The 23,222-nt window shown below is 42.9% G+C and overlaps 2 protein-coding genes across 2 annotated transcripts; both read left to right on the top strand.

The window, feature by feature from the left end:
* The first annotated feature begins 16,115 nt into the window (after positions 1–16,115).
* Positions 16,116–19,229, top strand: LOC147888483 (pentatricopeptide repeat-containing protein At2g33680-like). Its single transcript, XM_087392172.1, has one exon. It carries the CDS (start codon positions 16,116–16,118, stop codon positions 19,227–19,229), a length of 3,114 nt encoding a protein of 1,037 aa, XP_087248298.1.
* A 993-nt stretch (positions 19,230–20,222) lies between these two features.
* Positions 20,223–22,841, top strand: LOC147888482 (pentatricopeptide repeat-containing protein At2g33680-like). Its single transcript, XM_087392171.1, has one exon. The coding sequence runs from the start codon at positions 20,223–20,225 to the stop codon at positions 22,839–22,841; it is 2,619 nt and encodes an 872-aa protein (XP_087248297.1).
* The last annotated feature ends 381 nt before the right edge of the window (positions 22,842–23,222 follow it).

Raw genomic sequence — 23,222 nt, 5'->3', positions numbered from 1 at the left:
CCTATCTTTATCTTCTATATGATATATAATATCTCTCCCTCCCTCCCCTCCCGTCTCTCTCTCTCTCTCTCTCTCTCTCTCTCTCTCTCCATGCATTAATCCATTGCCACATCATTTACTACCTCGTGCAAGTTGATCGGTTGCCACATCAACTGGTCTGTGCAGTCGCAAAGTCTGCCAATTGTCGCAACATTATCCGATCCGCGATGTCTTGCACAGTCTAAGATCTAAGCTCGCCAGGTATCACGCTGCACAGCTGCAGTGCAATCTGCTCATGCATTCCCTCGCTAGTTCTGGTCCCTGGTGTCGCACTACATTCTACCAGTGTCCTCACGCTGCAGCAAAATTGCAGTGTCATGTGGCAAGCGTCTATCGCGTGAAACTACAAGTTGCAAGGTCTTTCAGTCCACTCGAGCTGCACCACGTGTCTCGTCTGCCTCGTGGTTCTGCCCACAGCATAGTGCATGCCATACTCTGCCCCTATGCGCCTTCCTTCCACGTGGCAACCTTCTAGCTCTCCCTCTACTCTTGCCCCATGGAGACCTCTTTGTTGAGAAGAGGACTCCCCTTTAAGTGACATGTGGTGTAGCCTTTGAAGGGCATGCAGACTCTTCAAAATAAGTATATATAGATGGCTTGTTCCGAAGGACTTTAGGATGTGAAGAAGTAATGCTCCGTTGTCCAACTTCGTTGGAACCATGGGAGTCCAAGTGTTGGGGATCAATGGGAAGCCATTGCATGGTTCTCAGCAACTTAGCCGGTACATTGCAACTATTAAATGACACACATGAATAGTGTTGAATCCTATGGGATGCAACCCATATTTGAGGAATCCCATATTTAGAAACATTTCTAATGAATCTTCGAGGTCTAAAGTTGCATTTCAGTCTCACTCAAGAATTCTAGCCTCGACCTTGGTTAGCTCTGATTCAACTCACATTGCATCTGAGCCAAGGGACGTATGTATTGCGATTATGCTTGGTTGTACATGAAGATGTTGCCACGAGCTCAATCAGCAAACACTCATACTCTACCATTGCAACCTCGTCAACACCTAGCCCCTATACATTGGCATTTAAGAAAAGGATTAGTTCAGACCCACATGAAGAAATCTATTACTCACAGCAAGAAGTAAGAGAGGCTAGGCTTCAACTTGCAGCTCTTGGAAGAAAGGTGAAGGAGATGGAGAGCAATGGCAAGCAGTAAATCATTGCAGAGGTCACACAAAAATGTAGCACATCTTCCCCAACCCCGATGCTTGTTTCCACGATGAAAGAGATGATCACCATTCAATTTAGGTCAGGCAAGAAAGAGATGGCCATCGTGGCCAACAACAAAATCAATAAAGCAAATCTTTATGCAGAAGTTAAAGAGTAGGAAGCCATAGCATAAAACAAGAAAATCTTATGTATGGGGGGGTTACAAGAGGACTGCCTTGGCTGTCTTAATGATGTGCCTCAAGAAGGGAATACCACAAGTTCAATGGGATGAAAATGACAGCAGTTGTATCACTCAAAAGGGAACACAAGTGTAGGTTTATTTCATAGAGGATAGGAAGGTTAAGATCGACAAACAAGCAGGATGAAGGGTACAAGAATATAGATATCTGAGGAGCTCACCCCCACCCAACTCAAGCAAAGGAATATTGAACTTACTAAAGTGAAGAACACACTCAAAGAAGAAAAATGGGTGGTCTCCCAAGATGGATCATGGATTTGATATTTTAAATCTAGACCCTCAGTCTTAAACTAATGTGATGAAGGCCACCTTGTGATAGGACTAGAATATAAATGCTTGTTATAATGCTATCGAGCTAAGATGCCATGTGCACTCCTCAACTCTGAAACCCAAAGATATAGTGGCTAGTCTTGGCGTATACTTTGTCCCATAGGTCTGTGAGGCCTTTTAAAGATGTTAATGTGATTCTCTCTCTTAGCCCATCTCCCCCTCAGTTCGTGGCCTTTTGTTGGTTGTGGCAAGTGTGCTCGTTCGTGGCCTCATGCTAGTTGCGGTAAGTGTGCCATGCCATTGTACCTCTTTAGTTGGCCGTGCCACTTGTGGCTACGTCCGGGCTACCTGCTAGGGCCTCTTGGCCACCATAGCTAGTGTGCCAAACCTCTTAACCCCTCGTGGGCTGCTGCCACCATCAACAACCCATAATGTGGGGTTGGCCGCCATTAGGTCGCGGGACTACTATCAAGCCCCACCTAGCCATTACGAGTCCACAACCAGGTCGGGGTGTTGGTCACAGCTCCTGCCTAACTCCTCACAGATCACGGGGGCCATCCCCCTAGCCCCAGCTCACCTATACACCCCTACTCTAGCCTCTACATCTACTCCAACCCTTTGTTTTGTCTCTAGCTAGCTCTAGACCTACAAGAACCATCAAGAAAACAAAGAAATTCAAGATTTGGATCAAGAAGTGCAACAAAAGAAACTACACTAGTAAGTCTTCACAATGCATTATTGAAAGGACAAAGAAGGACTGCTAGCGTGCTTGAAGATCACCCCGAGTTGTAAATAACACACAATGTGAGGAATCTCCTTATTTCTATTCTGCAAACAAATAGTGAAAATAGAGACTTTACACAATAATGTGTAGAGGATACTTGGGGGAAACAAGCGATGCAAAAATGAAATGCCATGACAACTTACTCAGTAGAACAACCCATAATCCTACATCGAATGTCCTCACCAACAACCACAAGGTATTGATTGAGAAATTTGACAATCTGGAAGCTACAAATGTAGCCCTTCTAATAAAGAAAGCATGCACAGACAAGACACTAGCTTAGAAGGGGGGGAAATACAAGAATAATGGAGAAAAGAAAAGGCCAAAAGAGAAGAATGGAAGAAGGAAAAGGCTTCATGGGTATTTGAAAGAAACAAACTCCAAGACACAGTACATGCTATCAGGATTGAAATGCAACAATTAAAAGACATGAAGGGGAGTTCGGAGGTGACTTGCAAAGCCATGGAAGAATTAAAAACAAAAAATGCCACTCTTAGGAAGGATATTGCAGCGATGCAAGCAACAATGCAATGCGCACATGCTGAACTCAAACAGCAAACCAACAGGGGAGAGGCAAAGATGATGGGGTGGAAGGATGTCGTAAAAAAAGGCACAGCAGCCCCAATGTATGACACCCAGATTTCTCAACAATATTCTTGATTTTCACGGATGCATGTGAACAGGGACTTGTTGTAGTCTTACTACCACAAGATGAGAACCAAAATTTTAGGCCAATCTGTTATTAGCGTCAACATAACTTGCATGCTTTGTAATCATTTGGGCCTGTCAAAAATTTTACGCATGTTCATGGTTCACATTTTCTCATTGAGACAAATCATAGTGCTTTGGCAATATTGATGAAAAAGAAACACCTTCCCAGTCGATTATGTCACTAGGATATTCTTCTATAAGGCTCCCCTACAAGGCTATTAGTTTTTGGTCATGTACAAACTTGCAAACTTAGTGAAGTTTCTCAGAGAAGCAACCTTCTTCCTCATCAATTTATGTCATAAGGAGTGCATTACTATTTCTACCCCTTCTACTTCTCTTCTTAACCTCAAACATTTTTAGTCCGTGGTTATTGATATAATATACCCATCTATCCTTATCTTTTTAGCTAGTGGCCTCCTCCATGATCATTTGTTGTACCACCACAAGCCTCCTAAGTTTCAACCTAGGGTTTTTGGTCCCTACTTCTGTTTAAAACCTATATCTCAATTATTTCATTTGTGCTCCCCTTGGATTCCCTAAAAATCTTATCCAAACTACTTATGGGCTAATTTATGAGCTATTTATATAGATATCCTCTACCTCCTGTGAAGCACACTTCAAACCAATGCACAACCTCAAAAAAATCCATCGGGTTAAATTTGGCCAATTTGTCATCATAACCTTTCAAGTCAATTGTGTATGGCATCAGAAGAGCTTTCATGACATCCGAGTCCAAACATTTTTACATAATCATGCTAACTGATTATGTGATAATTGCTCAAATGCATGATGCAAGACTAAAGTTAGCTCAAGGCACAAATCTTATACCTGAAGTCATGTGAATCGCAAACAGGTTTACAATAAAACAATGATATGCAAAAACTCAACCATCAAGATTGTTATGGCTTGAATCTTGACTAAAAACGAACTTACGTCAACTATGTACATGACTCTATCCTTAATGAGATGTCTTAATTCCATATATATGAGCAACCTATAACCTCCCTATAACATGATGGCCTAGAATCAACTCAAAGAAACCCATTCAATTCCCTTTATGGTCGACACCTAGAATTTGGAGTTCTTGAGCAAAGCTACCCTTAAATTACCAAACAAGTCTGAAGTTGTCTCCTGGTCCTTAGATTTGCTCTTCAAGTTGGCCTTAGACCAACAATCCTTGGCCAAGTGACCTCTTCCTACAGGAATAGCACCGGCTCTATCCTTTCTTATGCACTATCAAGACTCGAGAGTGTTGATCATGATTAAGAGACACCTGTAGCTTACCCTAGGACAAGAGGACAGATTCCCCCTTCAGGATAAGAGAGCAGAGGTTGTCGTGACCTTGCTCGCAAAGGTCGGTCATGGATGACCTTGGCCTTCATTAAGAATGATTGCATCAAGCTCGTAGGAAATTCAAGACTATAGAGCTGACCCTGCAAAGTGTCCTAAGCATAGAGATTCTCCAACGTAGACCGCACTTCGGAGGCACTAGTTAATGTTTGCACTATCAAGGAGACCTCCTTCATAATTGTCCGCACCAACGCTGAGTGTGCCTTGTAGTCACAGTCCTCCCAATCCTACAATTCCTTAAGGAAAACTTCCTTCCAATTAACATCCCAATAGATCGAATTCTTTGGACATATGGGCTTCTGCTCTCGTACCCCTAAAGACTTTCCCAAAGGCCCTTGTGAATGAATTGGATCTTCATATTTAGCTTCCAAGGAACATAGCTGGTTTCGTTAAGTTTATCCTCCTTGCTCATACACGGGGGTCCCATGGATCCACTCTGGTCATCACACACTTGTGTTGAAAGCAACAACATTCTGTAAGCAGTCGTCCGTGTCTCGGACGAGCCACGCCCTCAGTTCTCACCTTCGACAGTGATTCATCTTCTACCTGAGTTGTCCACGCTGCACTATATTGTGCAATCAACCACATAGTCAAGACACGAGCGATGGTTTCATCCATACACAATGCAATTAAAGGTTGGTGGATATGGTCACCGATCGTACCTTGGATGCAAGAACCAGCAACCTTTGACCTCCCTCACTCCTACCCATGGTGGACTACATCAACCCCCAGTTTCCAAGTCCAAGGCCAAGAATCTAGACCTAATCAGCTGTGATACCATGTTAATGTTGCACATGCGGAAGTGTAAAACTCAAGATAGCAAGAGAGAGAGATAAAGTGTGCGACTTAGCAACAATGAGGCAAGAAGCTTTGATTATAGGAGGGAAACTGTGCACAAATTTGTGGAATGGACGTCTTTGTTGGGGGAGGAAGGCCCTATAAATAAGGCTGCCAAATGGACAACCCAAGGCTACCAAGTGGCCAACCAAGGGTCACTTTGCCGACCCCAATCAAGTCTGTTCACCCGCAACCCAAGTTAGGTCAGCTGACCCTATCGGCGTTAGCCAAACTTGGTGGCCTAGTTAGCCCCAATTAGCTAGCCCCAAGCCTTGGGAAAACAGCCCACAACCCCAGATATAGCCTCAAATAGGCCCCAAACTTAGAGAAAATATTACTCCTTTCTAGGGTGGACATACACACATAGAAGCCCTCACTCATGAGATGCTGTAAATACTAACAAAAATCTAGTTGCTTCTTGCCCCCCTACTCTAGAGTAGGGGTCAATAGAAAATCTAGTTGTAGGCTAGCCTTGACAGGGATAGGGTGGTTCACAAGTCATCCTTCTCGCATGAACAAGCTCTAAGAGGCCGTCCCCATAGCCCCCGTACACAATTTTAGACAAGGACATGCGTAAATTGTCACAGTTGAGGGGGCTTCTTGGGGATGGCATCTTCAAGAAGATGGTTTGGGGTTCTCTAGAGTTAACCCTAGACCTTAATCAATCACCAAACCCATGAATTTTTAAAAATTTTGAAAGGTGGGCATGGAAGTGCATGAGGGTGGTAGCCAATTCATCCATAACCGGTTGTGAAAAGGTTTTGCGTAGGGTATGGGGATAAGGACCATTGCTACACCTTCACACTAACAACACCCTACACATGTAGACGGGGGTATTGGGATGACCTCTAACTGTCCCTCTTTTGCCGTTTGAAGCACCTTTGTGCACATGTGCTTTGCACCAGCTAGGGGTAGAACTCGAAGTCTAGAGCACATCCCCATGGATGCCTCTCACACAACCACATGTGGAGGGGTTAGACAAGCACCTATCTCCAACTAAGGACATTTTGAAGGGCCACCATGAATGAAAGACATCTGCTCTACTTGTTGTATTGAATAAACATGTGCCACCTCATGCCCAACTTGTAAAAGGAGGTCACACCAACCAAAAAAAGTGCCACTTGGTAGTGGCCACAGCTATCTGTGGTGGTTGCTTTGCTTTTGGAACATGTAAAAGATGCTTTGATACAACTCCAAGAGTTGAAGGAGTCAATAATCAAAACACTCATATTTTATTATGGGTAGACACAACATGCTAGAGTAACTAGATCCGGGCAGGTAGCTGTATTGACAAAGAATATGTTTAACCGCACGTTTTGTTTATATAAAATTGAATTAGCACATAGCAATTTCATTTTGGCACTAAACACTTTGCTTTCAACACATAGCACTTTACACTCTGCACATAGTACTTTGCATTTAGCACATGAGCACACATTTATGTCAGGGAAGAGTTACCACAATTCCTCTCCAAAATTATAAGACCAAGGAATGTGCCCTTCTTTGGGTTCATTTCAATTTTCATTTGGCACAAAGCACTTTTAGTTTTGCATATAGCATTTTGAATCTAGCACATAGCACTTTGCATTTGGCTTATAGTACTTTGTATTTAGCACATAACCAGTCATTTGTGTGGGGAGAGTTGGCACACTTCCTCTCCAAAAATTATAAGACCAAGGAACGTGCCCTTCCGTGGGTTCATATCAATTTGTATCTAGCACAGAGCAATTTGAGTTTAGTACATAGCACTTTGCATTCGGTACACAGAACTTTGCACTTGCTGGATACTTTTGCAAAATTCATCATCTTATTCATTTCAATTTGCATTTGGTACAAAACACTTTAATTTTGCATATAGCATTTTGAATCGGCATATAGCACTTTGCATTTGGCTTATAGTACTTTGCATTTAGCACATAACCACACATTTGTATGGGGGAAGAGTTGGGACACTTCCTCTCCAAAAATGATAAGACCAAGGAATGTGCCCTTCCTTGGGTTCATATTGATTTGTATCTAGCACATAGCAATTTGCATGTAGCACATAGCAATTTGATTTTATCACACAGCACTTTGCAATTGTTAAATACTTTTGCAGAATTCATCTTCTTGTTCTTTTCAATTTGCATTTGCCACAAAGCACTTTTAATTCTACACATAGCATTTTGAATCTGCCATATAGTACTTTGGATTTAGCACATGATCACACATTTGTGTGGGGGGAGAGTTCGCACACTTCCTCTCCAAAAATTATAAGACCAAGGAACGTGCCCTTCCTTGGATTCATATCCATTTGTATCTAGCACATAGCAATTTGAGTCATTTAGCACATAATCACACATTTCTGTGGGGGGAGAGTTGGCACACTTCCTCTCCACAGATTATAAGACCAAGGAACGTGCCCTTCCTTGGGTTCATTTCAATTTACATTTGGCATAAAGAAATTCAAATTTTGCACATCGTAGTTTGAGTTAGGATGCATTTGGCTTATAGTACTTCATAACATTTTGCATTTAGCATATAGCAATTTGAATTTGGTGCCTAGAATTGCATTTAGTACATGGTGCTTTATATTTAATACATGACGACCTGTTAGTGTGGGAGGAGAATCAGCACACATATCTTTATGCATTGTATGCTTAAACAAGCTATTTTCATGGCTTCCATCAAAGGCCACTGCACTCGTATACTTGTTTAGTACTTCTTTAAGACATTCATACAAAGAGCTGGAGCATCACAATCCCTGAAGCATAAAAGGAATGCAAATGAATCTTTTTGCCTACCTAAACATTGGAATAAGGAGAAAAGAAATATTTTAAAACCTTCGTTTGGTCTAATTTTGTTGCATTTTGTGGTTTAGGCTCTTTAAGATCACGAGGGCCTTTGGAAGTAGGGAAAGTCCATAAAAGAATACATAAGGAACTAGAGAGAGCAGCTGAAGTTGTGTAATGCACATTTTCTATTTTTGTAGCAAGTAACAACAAAGGAATCTAGAGAGAGCATTTGAAGTTGTGTAATGCACATGTTCTATTTCCATAGCATGTAACAACAAAGGAATATGCCAATGAAACAAAAGTGGCAAAGTGATTCAATCAACCCCAAACAGAGGAGGATTCAATGGGAAGATCCCAACCAAGATACTTGTTTTTTAGGCAAAAATCCACATCATTCAAGCAAGACTCTTTGAAGACAAGATTTGGCACCTCTTCTCTTGAGAATCGAGTAGTCAAAGTGGAGGAAATATGCACCACTCACGTAATCAATGGAGATTTTGAGCAGAATAATCCATTGTGATTTTAAAATAAAAAAATATGAATCAAAGTGAAGTGTTTGATGTAACTAACTCTTCTTACCAACACCACTTGGTGCATAATGTAATTTATATGAGTGCAAATTGAATTGCACATGTGTGCGTGCATGCATGTGTGGGTATGTTGCATAGACATCACACCCAACATTTGGAGACATACCATCATGATTGATAATTTGACTATTTCTTACTCCAGATGAAAGGATAGGGCCATTCCATGAAAGGCGTCCACCTCAAGCTAAGTGACCTGCCATCAGTCGCACCTATATTTGCTCGACAATTGCATTTTTATTGTTAATTTGAGGCAAGATAATATCGATACATAAAGAGCAAATTAGAAAAAGCTACAATTGTAGTTGTACTTAGAAATAAAAGACCACCTTATATATTGAGAAGTATAAAAAACTAGCATGGCACCTAGTTTCCCTTACAAGCATCCGATATTTGAACTTCGGATGTGTTGATGCCCACTACAATATGTTTTCCATTTGTAGCCCAGGCAACACTTGTAACATAATCATTGTCTTCAATTGTTTGGATCAATTGGTTGACTGCATTAGACTCTGCATCCCATAGGTATACTATCATCCCTAAAGCAACTGTAGAACATTCTTGCAACTGGAGAAGATTCAGTAGTAGGCATCCACCAGTTTGGGGGCATCAAGAATTCTTTATGGTGACTACAAAGCTTGAAAACAAACATTTGACTTGAGCTAAGGAATGAGCAGAAAAAGATGCTTATCTAGAATAAACTAGGCTGCAGACTTGAATATGGGATAAACTTGTGAGACCCCTCTACTTGAGGAACATGCCGGTGAAACCTGACCCCTCTACTTGAGGAACATGACGGTGAAACCATCTTCCTCGAGAGCTCTCCATGCACTATGCTGAGTACCGATGTTCAGAGAATCCTCACTAGTTCCCTGTCTATGATTCATATAAGCCACTCTGTGATAATTTTTTGACCAATAACCTTCTACATTTCAATTAAGTGGGCCTCCCAAAGCCTTGATTATCAAGTGAGGCTCTACCAAATTAGCAAATGAAGGAATTTGGGGTGTACATGGACATGATCCATTCCACCTCCATGGATTTCCTCCGAGCTTGGTCACTTTCATAATTGCTTGCTTTCCAAAACTACCTCAAAACTCTGACTGTACTTATGCTAGGGATAAATTTTTTTAAGGGAGATGACCCCAACACTATAAGTGGAGTAGTTTGAAGAGAGAAACTTCCATGGGGCTCCAAAGGTTTCAAAAAATCAATTGGAAGATTCGGACTTCTTGATTACTGGTTTGATCGATAATTCCTACTTGAAGGAAATCGTTTCTTTTATTGATAGAATTGATTGCCCCATTGAGATCCATCTGCTGGAACAACCAAACTGTTTCCATTTGTGTTGTGCAAGATAACAAAAGGATTTAATCTTTTGGATTGTGATGCTCTTATAACTGGGAACATCACCTCTTCACCGCCATCTCCATTATTGAAGCTCTTCTCACCACTACTGTTGCTACTAATCTCTACGATAGGCACATCACATCATAAATTGAAGCTTCTAATTTCATCGAGTGCAACACAAAAGGTTGTTGTGCAGGCCTAAAACCCTCTTGTTTTATGTTGCCCATCCAAGCGTAAGAACCGAGATTCACCAAATTTTGTATGAACCTACACAAAGCCCTTGCATTTTGTGTTCTTAGTTGTGAGGTCACTTTTGAAAATTGATTTAAACCTTAAGATGTCTTGAGTCTCTTGACCTTCGTGTCTTAGAGCCTCCTTGTTTCCTGGCTGGATAAGTCATAATCCCCATTTTGTTCACTTAGTTGTGAGGTCACTTTTGAAAATCGATTTAAGCCTTGGGATGTCTTCAGTCTCTTGACTTTCGAGTCTTAGAGCCTCCTTTTTTCCTAGCTAGAATTGCTCCCCATGGCACTTCCCATTCCATACTCCTTGTGGCTGAGGCTGCAGCTAGGCCCTTTCACTTAGGGGAGGATCTCCCCCCTGGTCCGTCCCTTATAGTTGTCAAGGAAGTGGTAGCCTTTCACTTCCGAGACTCAGTGATCATTTTGGGCACATGATCCACAATTAATTCATCCATGCTGAGCTCCTCCAAGTGTCTCTTGCATGTGCTTTCATGCCACATGCAAACTATTCCAAGAATCAAGTCACGTTTTCGCAAGAGAAATTGGCTTTTTCTGTGCACTTATCAACAAATTGAACATATCCATCCATTTCAATTCGTCGTTCCACGAACAGCCATGGTAACGCAACAATCCATCATCAACGAATCTTTCACCTACAAAATTTTGCTTCTCAATACATAACAATCAACAACTTTCACACATTGTATAGGAGATTACATCTCAATCGAATGAATTGATCTGTGTGAGGAGGAGAATTTCTCACTTCAATTCGCCATATGTGAGCAATGACAGCCCCTACATCTTTCACCTCGCGCACAGCTTTGGGATGTTTAAGAATGGATTTTACTTTGGTCACAATGCCTTGCAACCCCCTAAAATTTTAGTTCAATTGTTAGTGCGCCACTGGATCCAACCAGCCACTTGCTTAGTTACGATCGACAAACCTGTCCTACAGACTTCAATCGTTGCACTCGATGAATTTCTTCGAAGATCAAGGTATAAATTCTATTTGTCGTCCGTCAACGACAAAACTTGTAGTAGCATGCTAATTTTCCTCAGTACACGAACTAGGAAGCAACTAAACAACTCTCCATTTGGGGATTTCAAGCAGCTCACCGGGTTCTGCAAGGATTACTCTCGTCTCAAGATGTGCACAACGTCAGTATGAAAGCTAGAAAAGAAGAGCTTTGGACCCAAGGCAGGATACTTGACAACCACTGTCCGTTGACACATATCGACAATTATGCAACATCTTTCTTATAGCACCTTATGAGCACTGCATATGCCACTTACTTTCAAACTAGTTTCAGTGCACTTCCTCAGCTCGAAATCTGAAACTAGATTACAATCATCGAACTTGAGCTCAATGTTGAATCTGATTGTGTGAGAAACTTGTTCAAAAGCATCCCAGACCGTGCACGTGGAGTCCTCAACCAAAACTATCCAAACCGCTAGAGCCCCATCTACAATTTTGAGGTGCAAAACCTTATCGGCCTGCACTATCAATGCGAGAGATTAAAAATAAATCAGGCATGTTATGCATGTGAATCAACAGCCGTTTCTATCTTTAAATACCTTCTAATCTTCCTTTTGATACTTGATTCCAAGGAACAAATGCACTGTCAATTTGGCTATTCGCTTTTGTTGCAATCTGCCTACTTCTTGTCCTTCCCAGATCATTTCCCCACTGTAGAATCAAAAAATAAAATGAAATGCGATCAGACAAAGGACCTGCGTACCTCCTAAAAAACTTTGCATTGGAGGGGTGGAAGAGAGGGATTGTAAAGGAAGCATCTCCATTGTTTCACACAAAGAGAGATACACATGAAGCTGAAACACGATCAAGCAATGACACTTACATTTGGGAATGAAAGTCAAGAGAAATCGAGAGTTGGATCCAGGGCAACAGATTGCAATTGCGAGATTTTGAAACAATGGTAAGATAGGGATCGACAGGAAGCTGAAACGCGATTAGGCAATGGCACTTGCATTTGGAAATGAAAGGTGAGTGAACTTGAGAGTTGGATCTAGGGCCATAGATTGCAATTGTGCGCATTCAAAACAATGGTGAGACCCGTAGATCGATAGATTGATAGCATCCAGGGACATGAATTGTGATTGCGTGGTAGCAAAACACTCAATGATCTGCAGAGCATTGATGAAGACGAAAGGAAGATGGAAATAGTTTGAAATTTGAAGGAGTTTCTTGGCAATAAAGAAATTAGATTTCATATTTTAAATTATTTTAAATTATGATACGTGGATGACACGTGGCTGAACGAGAGCCCAGATTTTCACTTCATCCCACAATGCTACCTGCCTAATCAAACTCCTATAAGTGTGGCCCCAACTTCGCATATAGATTTTTCAAAAAAGGCAAAATGGATGGCCAAAGATGTTGCATGAAGAGCTCTTAATTGTGGAATGAAAGTGTCTGATCAAACTACCTCCTTTTCCTTTGATTTTGCTAGCTCCAAATCACACTCCAACTCTAATGGAAACAAACTATGTTCACAATGCAAAAAAACGATAGTCGATTTTCCAAGGGAGGCCCCAATGCTTTGGCTATAATGTCTATGGACAAATTAGAACATATTGCAAACTTCCATTCAACACACTAAAATCTCCAAGAATTCTTCATTACCATCGAGTAAAGAAGATCAAGGGGACTTCAAGGGAGATCATCCACCAAAGAAGAAGCATTCTCCCTCTAGACTAGACCCATTCTCCCTGGAAACTAGATGTATTCTTAGTTGCCATCACCTCCCCCCCCCGCCAAAAGTGGCTCACTTTAGGAACTGCACACATTTTGTCCTTCTGCTAGTTAGGAAAGGAATCGCAAGACTCTAACAAGATTTCTATATGTTGATGTACTGAAACCTCGCTTCTCGCTTTAGGTTAGAAAGTTGTAGTAGAGACCCCTTCAATATCGACAAATCTATACCATATATAATTGATGTTGTTCTCTTTTTAAAACTCTACTCTCTCTCTACGCGTGTCACCTTTAGAGAGATGTGAAAAATGGAAGCTTAAAAAAGATGACGAATTTTAAAGTGAGGAGATGCAAATGAAGCGCAGATGCCATGTGGTGAGTTAGCTATGCACAAGGACCAAAGCTGAGAAGGTAGTTGCTCGTGCCTGCCATAAGGTTCCGCACTGCCCACCAAAGCTTGAATCACAGCGCACACCTCTAGGGACTAAACTCAAGACCATTTCCATCACATGCAAGAACTACAAGGCTAACAAGCCAATAGCGATAATCCCCTTTGCCACATAAACTACTATAATCCAAGAATGTTTCTTCATTTTGTACATCCTTCACTAGTTGTTGCCACTAGGTTCAATCATGTTGTGCCACAGTAATGCACGGGTCCCCTATTAGTTTCCTTCTAGGATTGGCTTTCTATAGCTTGTTATAGACACATTCATCCTTCTTCCATCAATAAGATGAAGGCTGCCTCCAGTTTGTCTCAATCCATTGCAAAGGAGAGAGAGGATGGTCCATCACTAAAAGCGTCTTTTGTAAATTAAAATTTGGCCACATGCTTCAAGTTGTTGGATTTACAATCTTTATAAAATTTGAAATGTGTTAAGATCAAAATTTTGACTCTACATTTTGTCATATTCTATGCGGAGCTTTTATCTCCCATGTGTCCCATTGTAATTACACTTTCTTGGGTACTAGCCCAAGCTGCTTCATAGATATGTCAAGTCCAATACTCTATTCGGGTGCACTTAATTTTTTCTTTGCAATTAAAAAAACCCATTTTGTAGCTAAAGCAGGGTGCAATTTTTTGTCATCGACTATTCGCCATAGTTGAATGAAGGAAAATTTGAGTCCTTGGTGGTTCTCTCTATCTTTTTAATGAATTCATTAGAAGTGTTTGACGCAATATCTTTTCACTAAATAGGCATGCCATGATGTGGTTGAGAAAACTCACAACGTCTACTACTCCCCTCAAAAAGTGATAGTTCTTGCTAAGAATCATTTTATTCATTCTGCCCAAAGAGCTTCTATTTTGAGCCCCATTAGGAGTTTTGATGCATTTTAGCTCATACATATCAAGGCATTTCCTAGGTGCTTTCAAGGGGCTTCACTATGTGAATGCATTATAACACCTAGGTGCATAATGATGGGTTTGTTGGGACTCATCAAAACACATGCAGTTGCCAAGGGGTATTTAAGGGTTGAGAGCCCTTGTGCTTGTTGTATAAGATGGTATTTCTTAAGGATCTACTACTGCATATGTCATATATGATGGTATTCGTTCAAGAGTAAGCGTTTTGTATAAGGCAATATTTCTTGAGGGATTTCCTAATAGGAAGGTATGGGTTCCCCCACGTGCCAGAGCCAAAGATGGCTTGTGGGCTGGAGAGTGTACAGATTGCATCTCCTATGACTGAAATCTGACATATAAGGTAAGCTTTGGAGATATGGACTAGATGTGTTAGAAGTTCATTGCTTGGTGTAGCAAAGACTATGGACACAATGTGTTCTAAGTTCAAGGTTCAAGGTTCCTAGACATGATGTGTTCACAAGGGGATATTGGGCATGGTTTGTTCTATAGCTCATCATTTTTCACTTGGAATTCAATGCACATTGGTATGGGAAATCAAAGCCAAGCAAATCTCTTTATTGTTCATAGTGGCATTATATTTCGAGGATCCAAGTTGTTAGGTGCTCTTTTCGAGGTGATTCTAGTCTTGCGGTGCTGGAGGCTCCATGGTTGCATCTTCATCGCCTTTCTTCTATGAACTATGTGCACACTATGGGCTGCAGAGAGGCTGTCAGCATTAAGGGCATCTGGTGTGCCCGCCTTGGACAAGAGTAGTATTTTTCTGAGTTTGGGGCTTATTTGAGGCGGACTCTTTGCCTAGGGCATGGGACCGATTGGTTAGCGCTAACTAGGCCACTAAGTCTTGTTAACCTTGGTCGAGTCAGTTGGTTAACCAAGGATGGGTCAATTGACTTAACCTGGGTCGTCAGTAGACTAACACTCTTGGCAATTCCTTAGTCAACCATTTCGCAATTCTATTTATAGGGCCTTGCTCCCCTAATGGAGTTATCGTGCACACATGGCGCCCAAGTGGTTTGCTAACCTCCCAAGGTGAATCAAAAAGAATATTCACAATGTAAAGAACGACTAGCCTACGTGGAACATGTTACAAAGGGTAGAAAGACGAACGGTTGAAGGACTGGCAGTTGGACAACACAAGAGGGAGTTGCTGAAGCCCGACCCTGCTTTGAGATGGCCTGGTTGTATTGATTTGAATTTTCCAAATCAGTCCATGGATGATCAACGATTCTTGACAGAATTGCAATCTCCCATGGATCACTACTCTCTGCGGTTCGGACTCCCTCCTCAGCTTTCACACCTCCACCATCAGCAGCTCTTTCGCCATTGGCTTATCACACCCACTATCAATCCATTCACCACAGTAGCCCCAACGATCCGTCGCTACATCACACCCTTCTGGGTCGTTCGGTACCTTCATCCCACGTGTATGGATGCCTTTGCTGCATTACAAGGCTTAGCAGATTGGCTACTACAATGTATGCTTGGCTTTGCTGCCCTACAAGGCTTCACAGATCGTCTGCCTTGCAGTAGCTTCAATGCTGGGCACTTGTGCCCCTTTTTTTGCATCCGAATATTGAATGATTGCCCCTCTCTGCTCTCCTCTTGCTTTCGGTTTGAGCTTGTTCTCTTTGCTAGTTGCACAAGTTAGCTCTCTGCTTGCATCTTTATCGGTTATGGGACCGCAGGTTAGACTGCCCCTCCGCAGTCATTCCTTTGGTTCGGGCAGATCTGAAAATGCAGTCCGCCAGGAATTGCCCCAGCTGAAGGAGCTTAAGGAAATTCTTGCACATAAGGACAAAGGCTTAAACGAACCGCCTGTCTCTAAGACAAACCATGCGATTCATATGTTTGTGAAGAATGGGAGCATGTTGGATGCTCGCCGTTTGTTTGACATTATGCCAAAGCACGATGTGGTGTCGTGGAACATAATGATCCTGGGGTATGCCAAACAGGCAGAGGGTGCATTGGCTCTGGAGATGTATTCACAGATGCATCATGAAGGTGTCGTAGAAAATGATAGAACATTTGTTGGCGCATTAAAGGCTTGTTGTAGTCTTGCAGCTTTGGAAGAGGGGAAGCAACTTGACCGGAAATTTGTGAAAATAGACTGCCTTATACAAGGTAGAGCCATTCATTCCCAAGTAATGAAAAGGGGCTTTGAGTTGGATGTGTTTGTGGGAACCACCTTGGTACATATGTATGCGAAATGTGGGAGCATGGAAGATGCACGGCACGTCTTTGACGAATTGCCCCATCGAAATGTGGTTACTTGGGCCACCATGATCCTGGGGTATGCTGAGCGAAAAGAAAGTGTCCTGTCTTTGGAATTGTATGCCCAGATGCACCAGGAATGTGTTCAACTGAATGATCGAACATTTATTGGTGCATTGAAGGCTTGCAGCAGCCTCGCAGCACTGGAAGGGGGGAAAGTCAGTGGGAATTTCGGGAAAAATGGATGCCTGATGAAAGGTAGAGCCATATACTCCCACATTGTAAAGAGTGGCTTTGGATCAAATGTGTTTGTGGGAAACACTTTGGTGCACATGTTTGTCAAATGTGGGAGCATGGAAGATGGACAGCGTGTCTTTGATGAATTGCCGAATCGTAATGTGGTTAGTTGGACCACCATGATTCTTGGATATGCTGAGCACGAAGACAGTGCAAGGGCTTTGGAGTTGTATGCACAGATGCACCAGGAGGGCACCCAACCGAATGACCGAACATTTGTTGGCGTGCTGAAGGCTTGCAGCAGCCTGACAACACGGGAAGAGGTTAAGCAAGCTGATGGCAACCTGTTGAAATTAGGGTGCTTAGTAAAAGGGAGAGCCATCCACTCACAAGTAATAAAAAATGGCTTTGAGTCAGATATATTTGTGGGAACTACCCTGCTAAATATGTATGTGAAAAGTGGGAGTATGGAGGATGCACAGCTTGTCTTTGCAGAACTGCCTTGTCTGGATGTGGTTACATGGTCTTCCATGATCCAAGGGTATGCTGATCAAGAAGACAGTGCGCTGGCTTTGGAGTTGTATACACGAATGCACCAGAAAGGCGTTGAACCGAGTGATAGGACCTTTGTCGGTGCATTGAAGGCTTGCAGTAGCCTTGCAGCACTGGAAGAGGGGCGGGTAGTGAATGGGAAAACATCGAAAATTATGTGCCTGGCAAAAGGTAGAGCCATCCATGCACAAGTAACACAGAGGGGTTTTGAGTTAGATGGGTTTGTGGCAAATGCCTTGGTGAATATGTACGTGAAATGTGGGAGCATGGAGGATTCACAGTGCGTCTTTGATGAACTATCTCATCGAGACGTGCGTACGTGGGCCACCATGATTCTTGGGTATACTGAGCAAGGTAATCGTGGGCTGGCCACAGATACGTATCAGCAGGAAAGTGCTGAACCAAATGATCAGACCTATCATGGTGGATTGAAGGCTCATAGTAGCCTGGCAGCATTGCAAGAAGACAAGCAAGTATACAGTGAAATTGTTCAAATGGGATGCCTCAAACAAGGCAGAGCCATCCACTCCCAAGTGGTAATAAGTGGCCTCGAGTCAGATGTATTCTTGGGAACCATTTTGGTGAATATGTATGTGAAATACAGGAGCATGGAGGATGCATGGTGTGTCTTTGATTTATTGCCTCATTCTGATGTGGTTACATGGACTATCATGATCCTGGGGTATGCTGAGCTAGAGGACAGTGTGATAGCTTTGGATTTGTATGCACAGATGTGCAGAGAAGGTGTGGACCCGAATGGTCGAACCATCATTGGTGCGTTGAAGGCTTGCAGTAGCCTGGCAGCTGTGGAAGAGGGGAAACAAGTTGATGGGAAGTTTCTGAAAGGCCTGGCAAAAGGTAGAGTCATCCATTCCCAAGCAGTAAAGTATGGTTTTGAGACAGACGTGCATATGGAAACTACGTTGGTGAAGATGTATGCAAAATGTGGGAGAATGGATGATGCCCGTTGTGTCTTTGATGAATCGCCTCATCGTGATGTGGTGACATGGAATACCATGATCTTCGGTTATTCTGAAGAAGAAGAAATTGGAAAGGCTTTCAGAACCTATGTGCAAATGCAAAAGCAAGGTATCTCACCAACCAGCATTACCTTTGTTGCCATTCTGAGAGCATGTGGCAACACTGCAACTCTGGAAATAGGAAGGGAACTTCATTCTCAAATTACCAGTGTTGGTTTTGAGAGTACTGAAATATTGGGAATGAGCCTTATTGACATGTATGCCAAATGTGGGAGCATGGTTGATGCCCAACGGTTATTTGATGCATTACCCATAGGGGATGTGGCGCCGTGGAGTATATTGATTGCAGGATATGCCTGCCAGGCAGAGAGTGAACTTTTGTTTCATCTGTTGGAAAGAATGATGCAGAAAGGCATACAGCCAGATGGAGTCATATTTCTAAGTATTTTAACTGTATGCAGTCGTGTGGGTCTAATTGACAGTGGCCAAAACTATTTTCAGGCTATGAGCAAACAGTATGGCATTATTCCGACTATTGAGCACTATACTTGCATGGTTGATCTCTTCTGCCGTGCAGGTCATCTGGACAAGGCCGTGGCAACTGTGGAAAAGATGCCTTTCCAACCTGATGTTCTTTTATGGTTGATCGTGTTGGGTGCATGCCGACAGTGGAAAAATGTTGAGACTGGAAGGTATGCTTTTGAAAATGTCAGAAGCCTAGATGAAAAGCTTCCTGCAGCGTATATCTTGATGACTAACATATACGATGATGATGCTCACATGCAGATTTGTGATGAGATCAGGTAATTAGAGATGACCTAAGGCCGCGGGCCGAATGTCCTAGTGGGCTTGTACATATATTTAAGGTAGGGATCGGTGACACATCCCAAAGCAAAAGGTAGAAATTCAAAGATGAAATATTTCTCTTGCAAAATGAAGGGAGCATATATGACTGATGACAACTGTGCGGCCTGTGATGATGAAAAGGAAAATATGAGTGTGAGGACAGTCAGAAGCTGGCTCTTGTGTTGTGCCCTAATTTCACCAGAGGGGACACAATCATAAAACATCTGGGGGTCAGAGACAATTGTCACGTGACCTCTGCTTAAGGCTAGAGTCTAGAATGCCAAAAGACCATCTAGAAAGATGCCGGTTGCATACTCGATTTCATATATTAAGTGTTTGTGTTGGGACTGCCTGTGACAACACTGCATCCATTAAAGTGTCCATCTCCTCTCGGGCCTATCTTGCAAAAGTGAATCCATGGTGTTCCGGGCCATGGGGATGAAATAAACATTCGTGATTAATCGACCAGTTGTAGTTCTGTCAAAGGATTAGCTGACATAATTTTTTCAGATTAAGCTAGAGTCTTGCTTGCTACTTGGATTGGTGTTTGTTGCTTTGACTGTTTTGCAATGGAGTACAGTTTAATGGATTTTTTTTTTTGGGGGGGGGGGGGGGGGGAAGAAGGAAAAGCACACAATGCAAACCTTAACACCAAATTAAATGCCCACATAAAAAGGGTCTGTCGTCAAAAGAAAATAACTGCCGGAGGCGCTAATCCCTAGTAAAAGGTTTTGGATATGTGTCGCGGCCTAATACGGCCCATTTAAAAGGTTCACTTTCCTTGAAGATGGAATCCAATGCCACTAAATGTGAGAGTTCAAATTCTTGTAACCCATAAATACAACTGATCTGCCTTTGTGGCTGCAATTACTACATCCCTCCACTCGTGCATGTACTTTTTTTTCCAGAGAGAAAAACCTTCTATGAGGCTCTCTGCTTGCGTTTTCGTCGATTATGGGTCTGCAGCTTCCCCTCTGCAGTCCTTCCTTTGGTGCTAATAGAGGAGGAAACGCAGTCCACAAGCGACTGCCTGAGTTGAGGGCTATCAAAAAAATTATTGCCCGTACGGAGAAAGAGTCAAATGAGAAACATGTAAATAAGCCTACAATGGCCAAGACAAACGATTTAATGCAAATGTATGTGAAGCGTGGGAGCATGGTGGATGCTCGCCAGGTGTTTGACGCACTGCCCGAGCGTGATGTGATATCATGGAATATCATGATTCTCGGCTATGCGAAGCAAGAAGAGGGTGCGCAGGCTTTGCAGTTGTATGCCCAAATGCACCACCAAGGTGTCCAACCGAGCGATCGAACCTTTGTTGGCGCATTGAGGGCTTGCAGCAGCCTGGCGGGAATGGAAGACAGAAAGCAAATTGATTGCCTGCTGAAAGGTCGAGACATTCACTGCCGAGTTCTGAAGTATGGTTTTGAGTCGGATGTATACGTGGGAACAACCTTGGTGTATATGTATGCCAAATGTGGGAGTATGGATGATGCATGGCAAGTCTTTTCTAAACTGCCTCATCGTAACGAGGTTACATGGACTGCCATGATTCTTGGATATGCTGACCAACAAAGTGAGCTGGCTTTGAAATTGTACACACAGATGCACCGAGAAGATGTCAAAGCAGATCGGGGGACCTTTGTTGCTGCATTGAAGGCTTGTAGTAACCTGGCAGCCCTGGAAGAGGGGAAGCTTTTTGATGGGAAACCTGTTAAAATAGGTTGCATGGTAAAAAGTAGAGCCATCCACTCCCAAGTAATAAAGAGTGGCTTTGAGTCAGATGTATTTGTCGGAACCACCTTGGTGGATACATATGCAAAATGTGGGGGAATTGATGATGCACGATCTGTCTTTGACAAATTGGCTCACCGTAATGTGTTTACATGGACTGCTATGATCCTGGGATATGCTGAGTTGGAGGAGGGCGAGCTGGCTATGGTATTGTACTCACGCATGTACCAGGAAGGTGTCCAACCGAATGATCGAACCTTTGCTTGTGCATTGAAAGCTTGCAGTCAGCTGGCAGCACTGGAAGAGGGGAAGCAAGCTGATGGGAAATTTGCAAGATTACAATGCCTAGCGATTGGTAGAGCCATTCACTCCCAAGTACTCAATAGCAGCTTTGAATCAGATATATTTGTGGGAAACACCTTGGTGAACATGTATGTGAAATTTGGGAGCATGGAGGATGCCCAGTGTGTCTTTGATGAATTGCATCGTCGTGATGTGGTTACCTGGACTACCATGGTCCTGGGATATGCTAGGAGAGAAGATAGTGTGCGGGCTTTGGAATTGTATACGCAAATGCACCGGGAAGGTGTTCAGCCAAATGATCGAACTTTTGTTGGTGCATTGAAGGCTTGCAGTAGCCTGGCAGCAATGGAAGAGGGGAAACAACATCATGGGACAAGTGCAAAAATAGGATGTCTAGCAAACAGTAGAGCCATCCACTCCCAAGCGGTAAAGTGCGGCTTTGAATCGGATGTATTCATGAGAAACACTTTGGTGAGTACGTATGTGAACTGTGAGAGCATGGAGGATGCACAGTGCATCTTTGATGAAATGGCTCATCGGGATGTTGTTAGGTGGACTGCCATGATCCTGGGATATGCTAAGCAGGAGTCTGTGCTGGCTTTGGAATTTTATGCATGGATGCACGAGGAAGGTGTGCAGCCAAATGAGCTGACATATATCGGTGCATTGAAGGCTTGTAGTAGCCTGGCAGTTCTGGAAGAGAGGAAGCAAGTCCAGAAAATTAGATGCCTGGCGGAAGGTAGAGCTATCCACTCTAGAGTACTAAAAGGTGGCTTTGAGTCAGATGTATCTGTTGGGAACACCTTGGTGAATATGTATGCAAAATGTGGGAGCATGGTGGATGCAGAGAGCGTCTTTGATAAATTGCCTCATCGTGATGTGGTAACGTGGACTGCTCTGATCTTGGGGTATGCTGAGCAACAAGAAAGTGGGGAAGCTTTTAGGCTTTATGCAGATATGCAAGTGCAAGGTCTGTCACCAAATTATGTCACCTTTGTTGCCATTCTGAAAGCATGCGGGGATACGGCAGCTCTGGACTCTGGAAAGGAACTCCATTCTCAAATTAGCAGGGTCGATTTTGTTGAGAGGACTTCAATTGTGGAAACTAGTCTCATTGACATGTATGCAAAGTGTGGGAGTATGGCAGATGCCCGACGCTTGTTTGATGCAGTGCCCACAAGGCATGTTATACCATGGAGTGTAATGATTGCAGGATATGCTCGCCAAGGAGAGAGTGATCTTGTGTTCCATTTGTTTGAGAGAATGATACATGAAGGCATACAGCCAAACCGAGCTACGTTTCTTAGTGTTCTCACTGTATGCAGTCATATGGGTCTAGTGCACAAGGGGCAAATGTACTTTTGGGCTATGAGCAAGCAGTATGGTATTAGTCCAACTATTGAGCATTATACTTGCGTTGTGGATCTCCTTGGCCGTGCAGGCCAAGTGGAAGCGGCTGTGATGATGGTGGAGAATATGCCCCACCAGCCTGATGTTGTTGCATGGTTGACTGTGTTGGGTGCATGCCAAAAGTAGAAGAATATAGAGGTTCTAAGTTATGCCTTTGAAAATGTGGTGAGATTAGATCAAAAACTTCCAGAGGCATATGTCTTGATGGAAAAAGGTTAAGTACTGATGCTTACATACAGGAAGGCCTTGGTAACATCCAGATAATGAGGAAGAGCTTAATCAGCTTAATCATATAAGATACCTGGGCTAACCTCCAGTTTTGGTCATAAAAACCTGGTCTAATGCTGGTTTTTGAGGCAAAAGGTGAAGTCCGTCTTGGAGACACCCTTAGGTTTCAAGTACAACAACGTAGCTTGAACGGGTGCCCATGTAGGAAGAAAGAGCAGCAGCCATAGGCTCACACCTCTTGAGATTTGAGAGAGGCCGTTGGCAGATGGGGGAGCGAGA

The sequence above is a fragment of the Dipteris shenzhenensis genome, chromosome 21 (genome assembly GCF_047967505.1).
Source record: "Dipteris shenzhenensis isolate YYH24624 ecotype China chromosome 21, Dip_SZ_1.0, whole genome shotgun sequence".
Classification (NCBI taxonomy): Eukaryota; Viridiplantae; Streptophyta; class Polypodiopsida; order Gleicheniales; family Dipteridaceae; genus Dipteris; species Dipteris shenzhenensis.
This window is presented reverse-complemented; position numbering and strand designations above follow the sequence as displayed.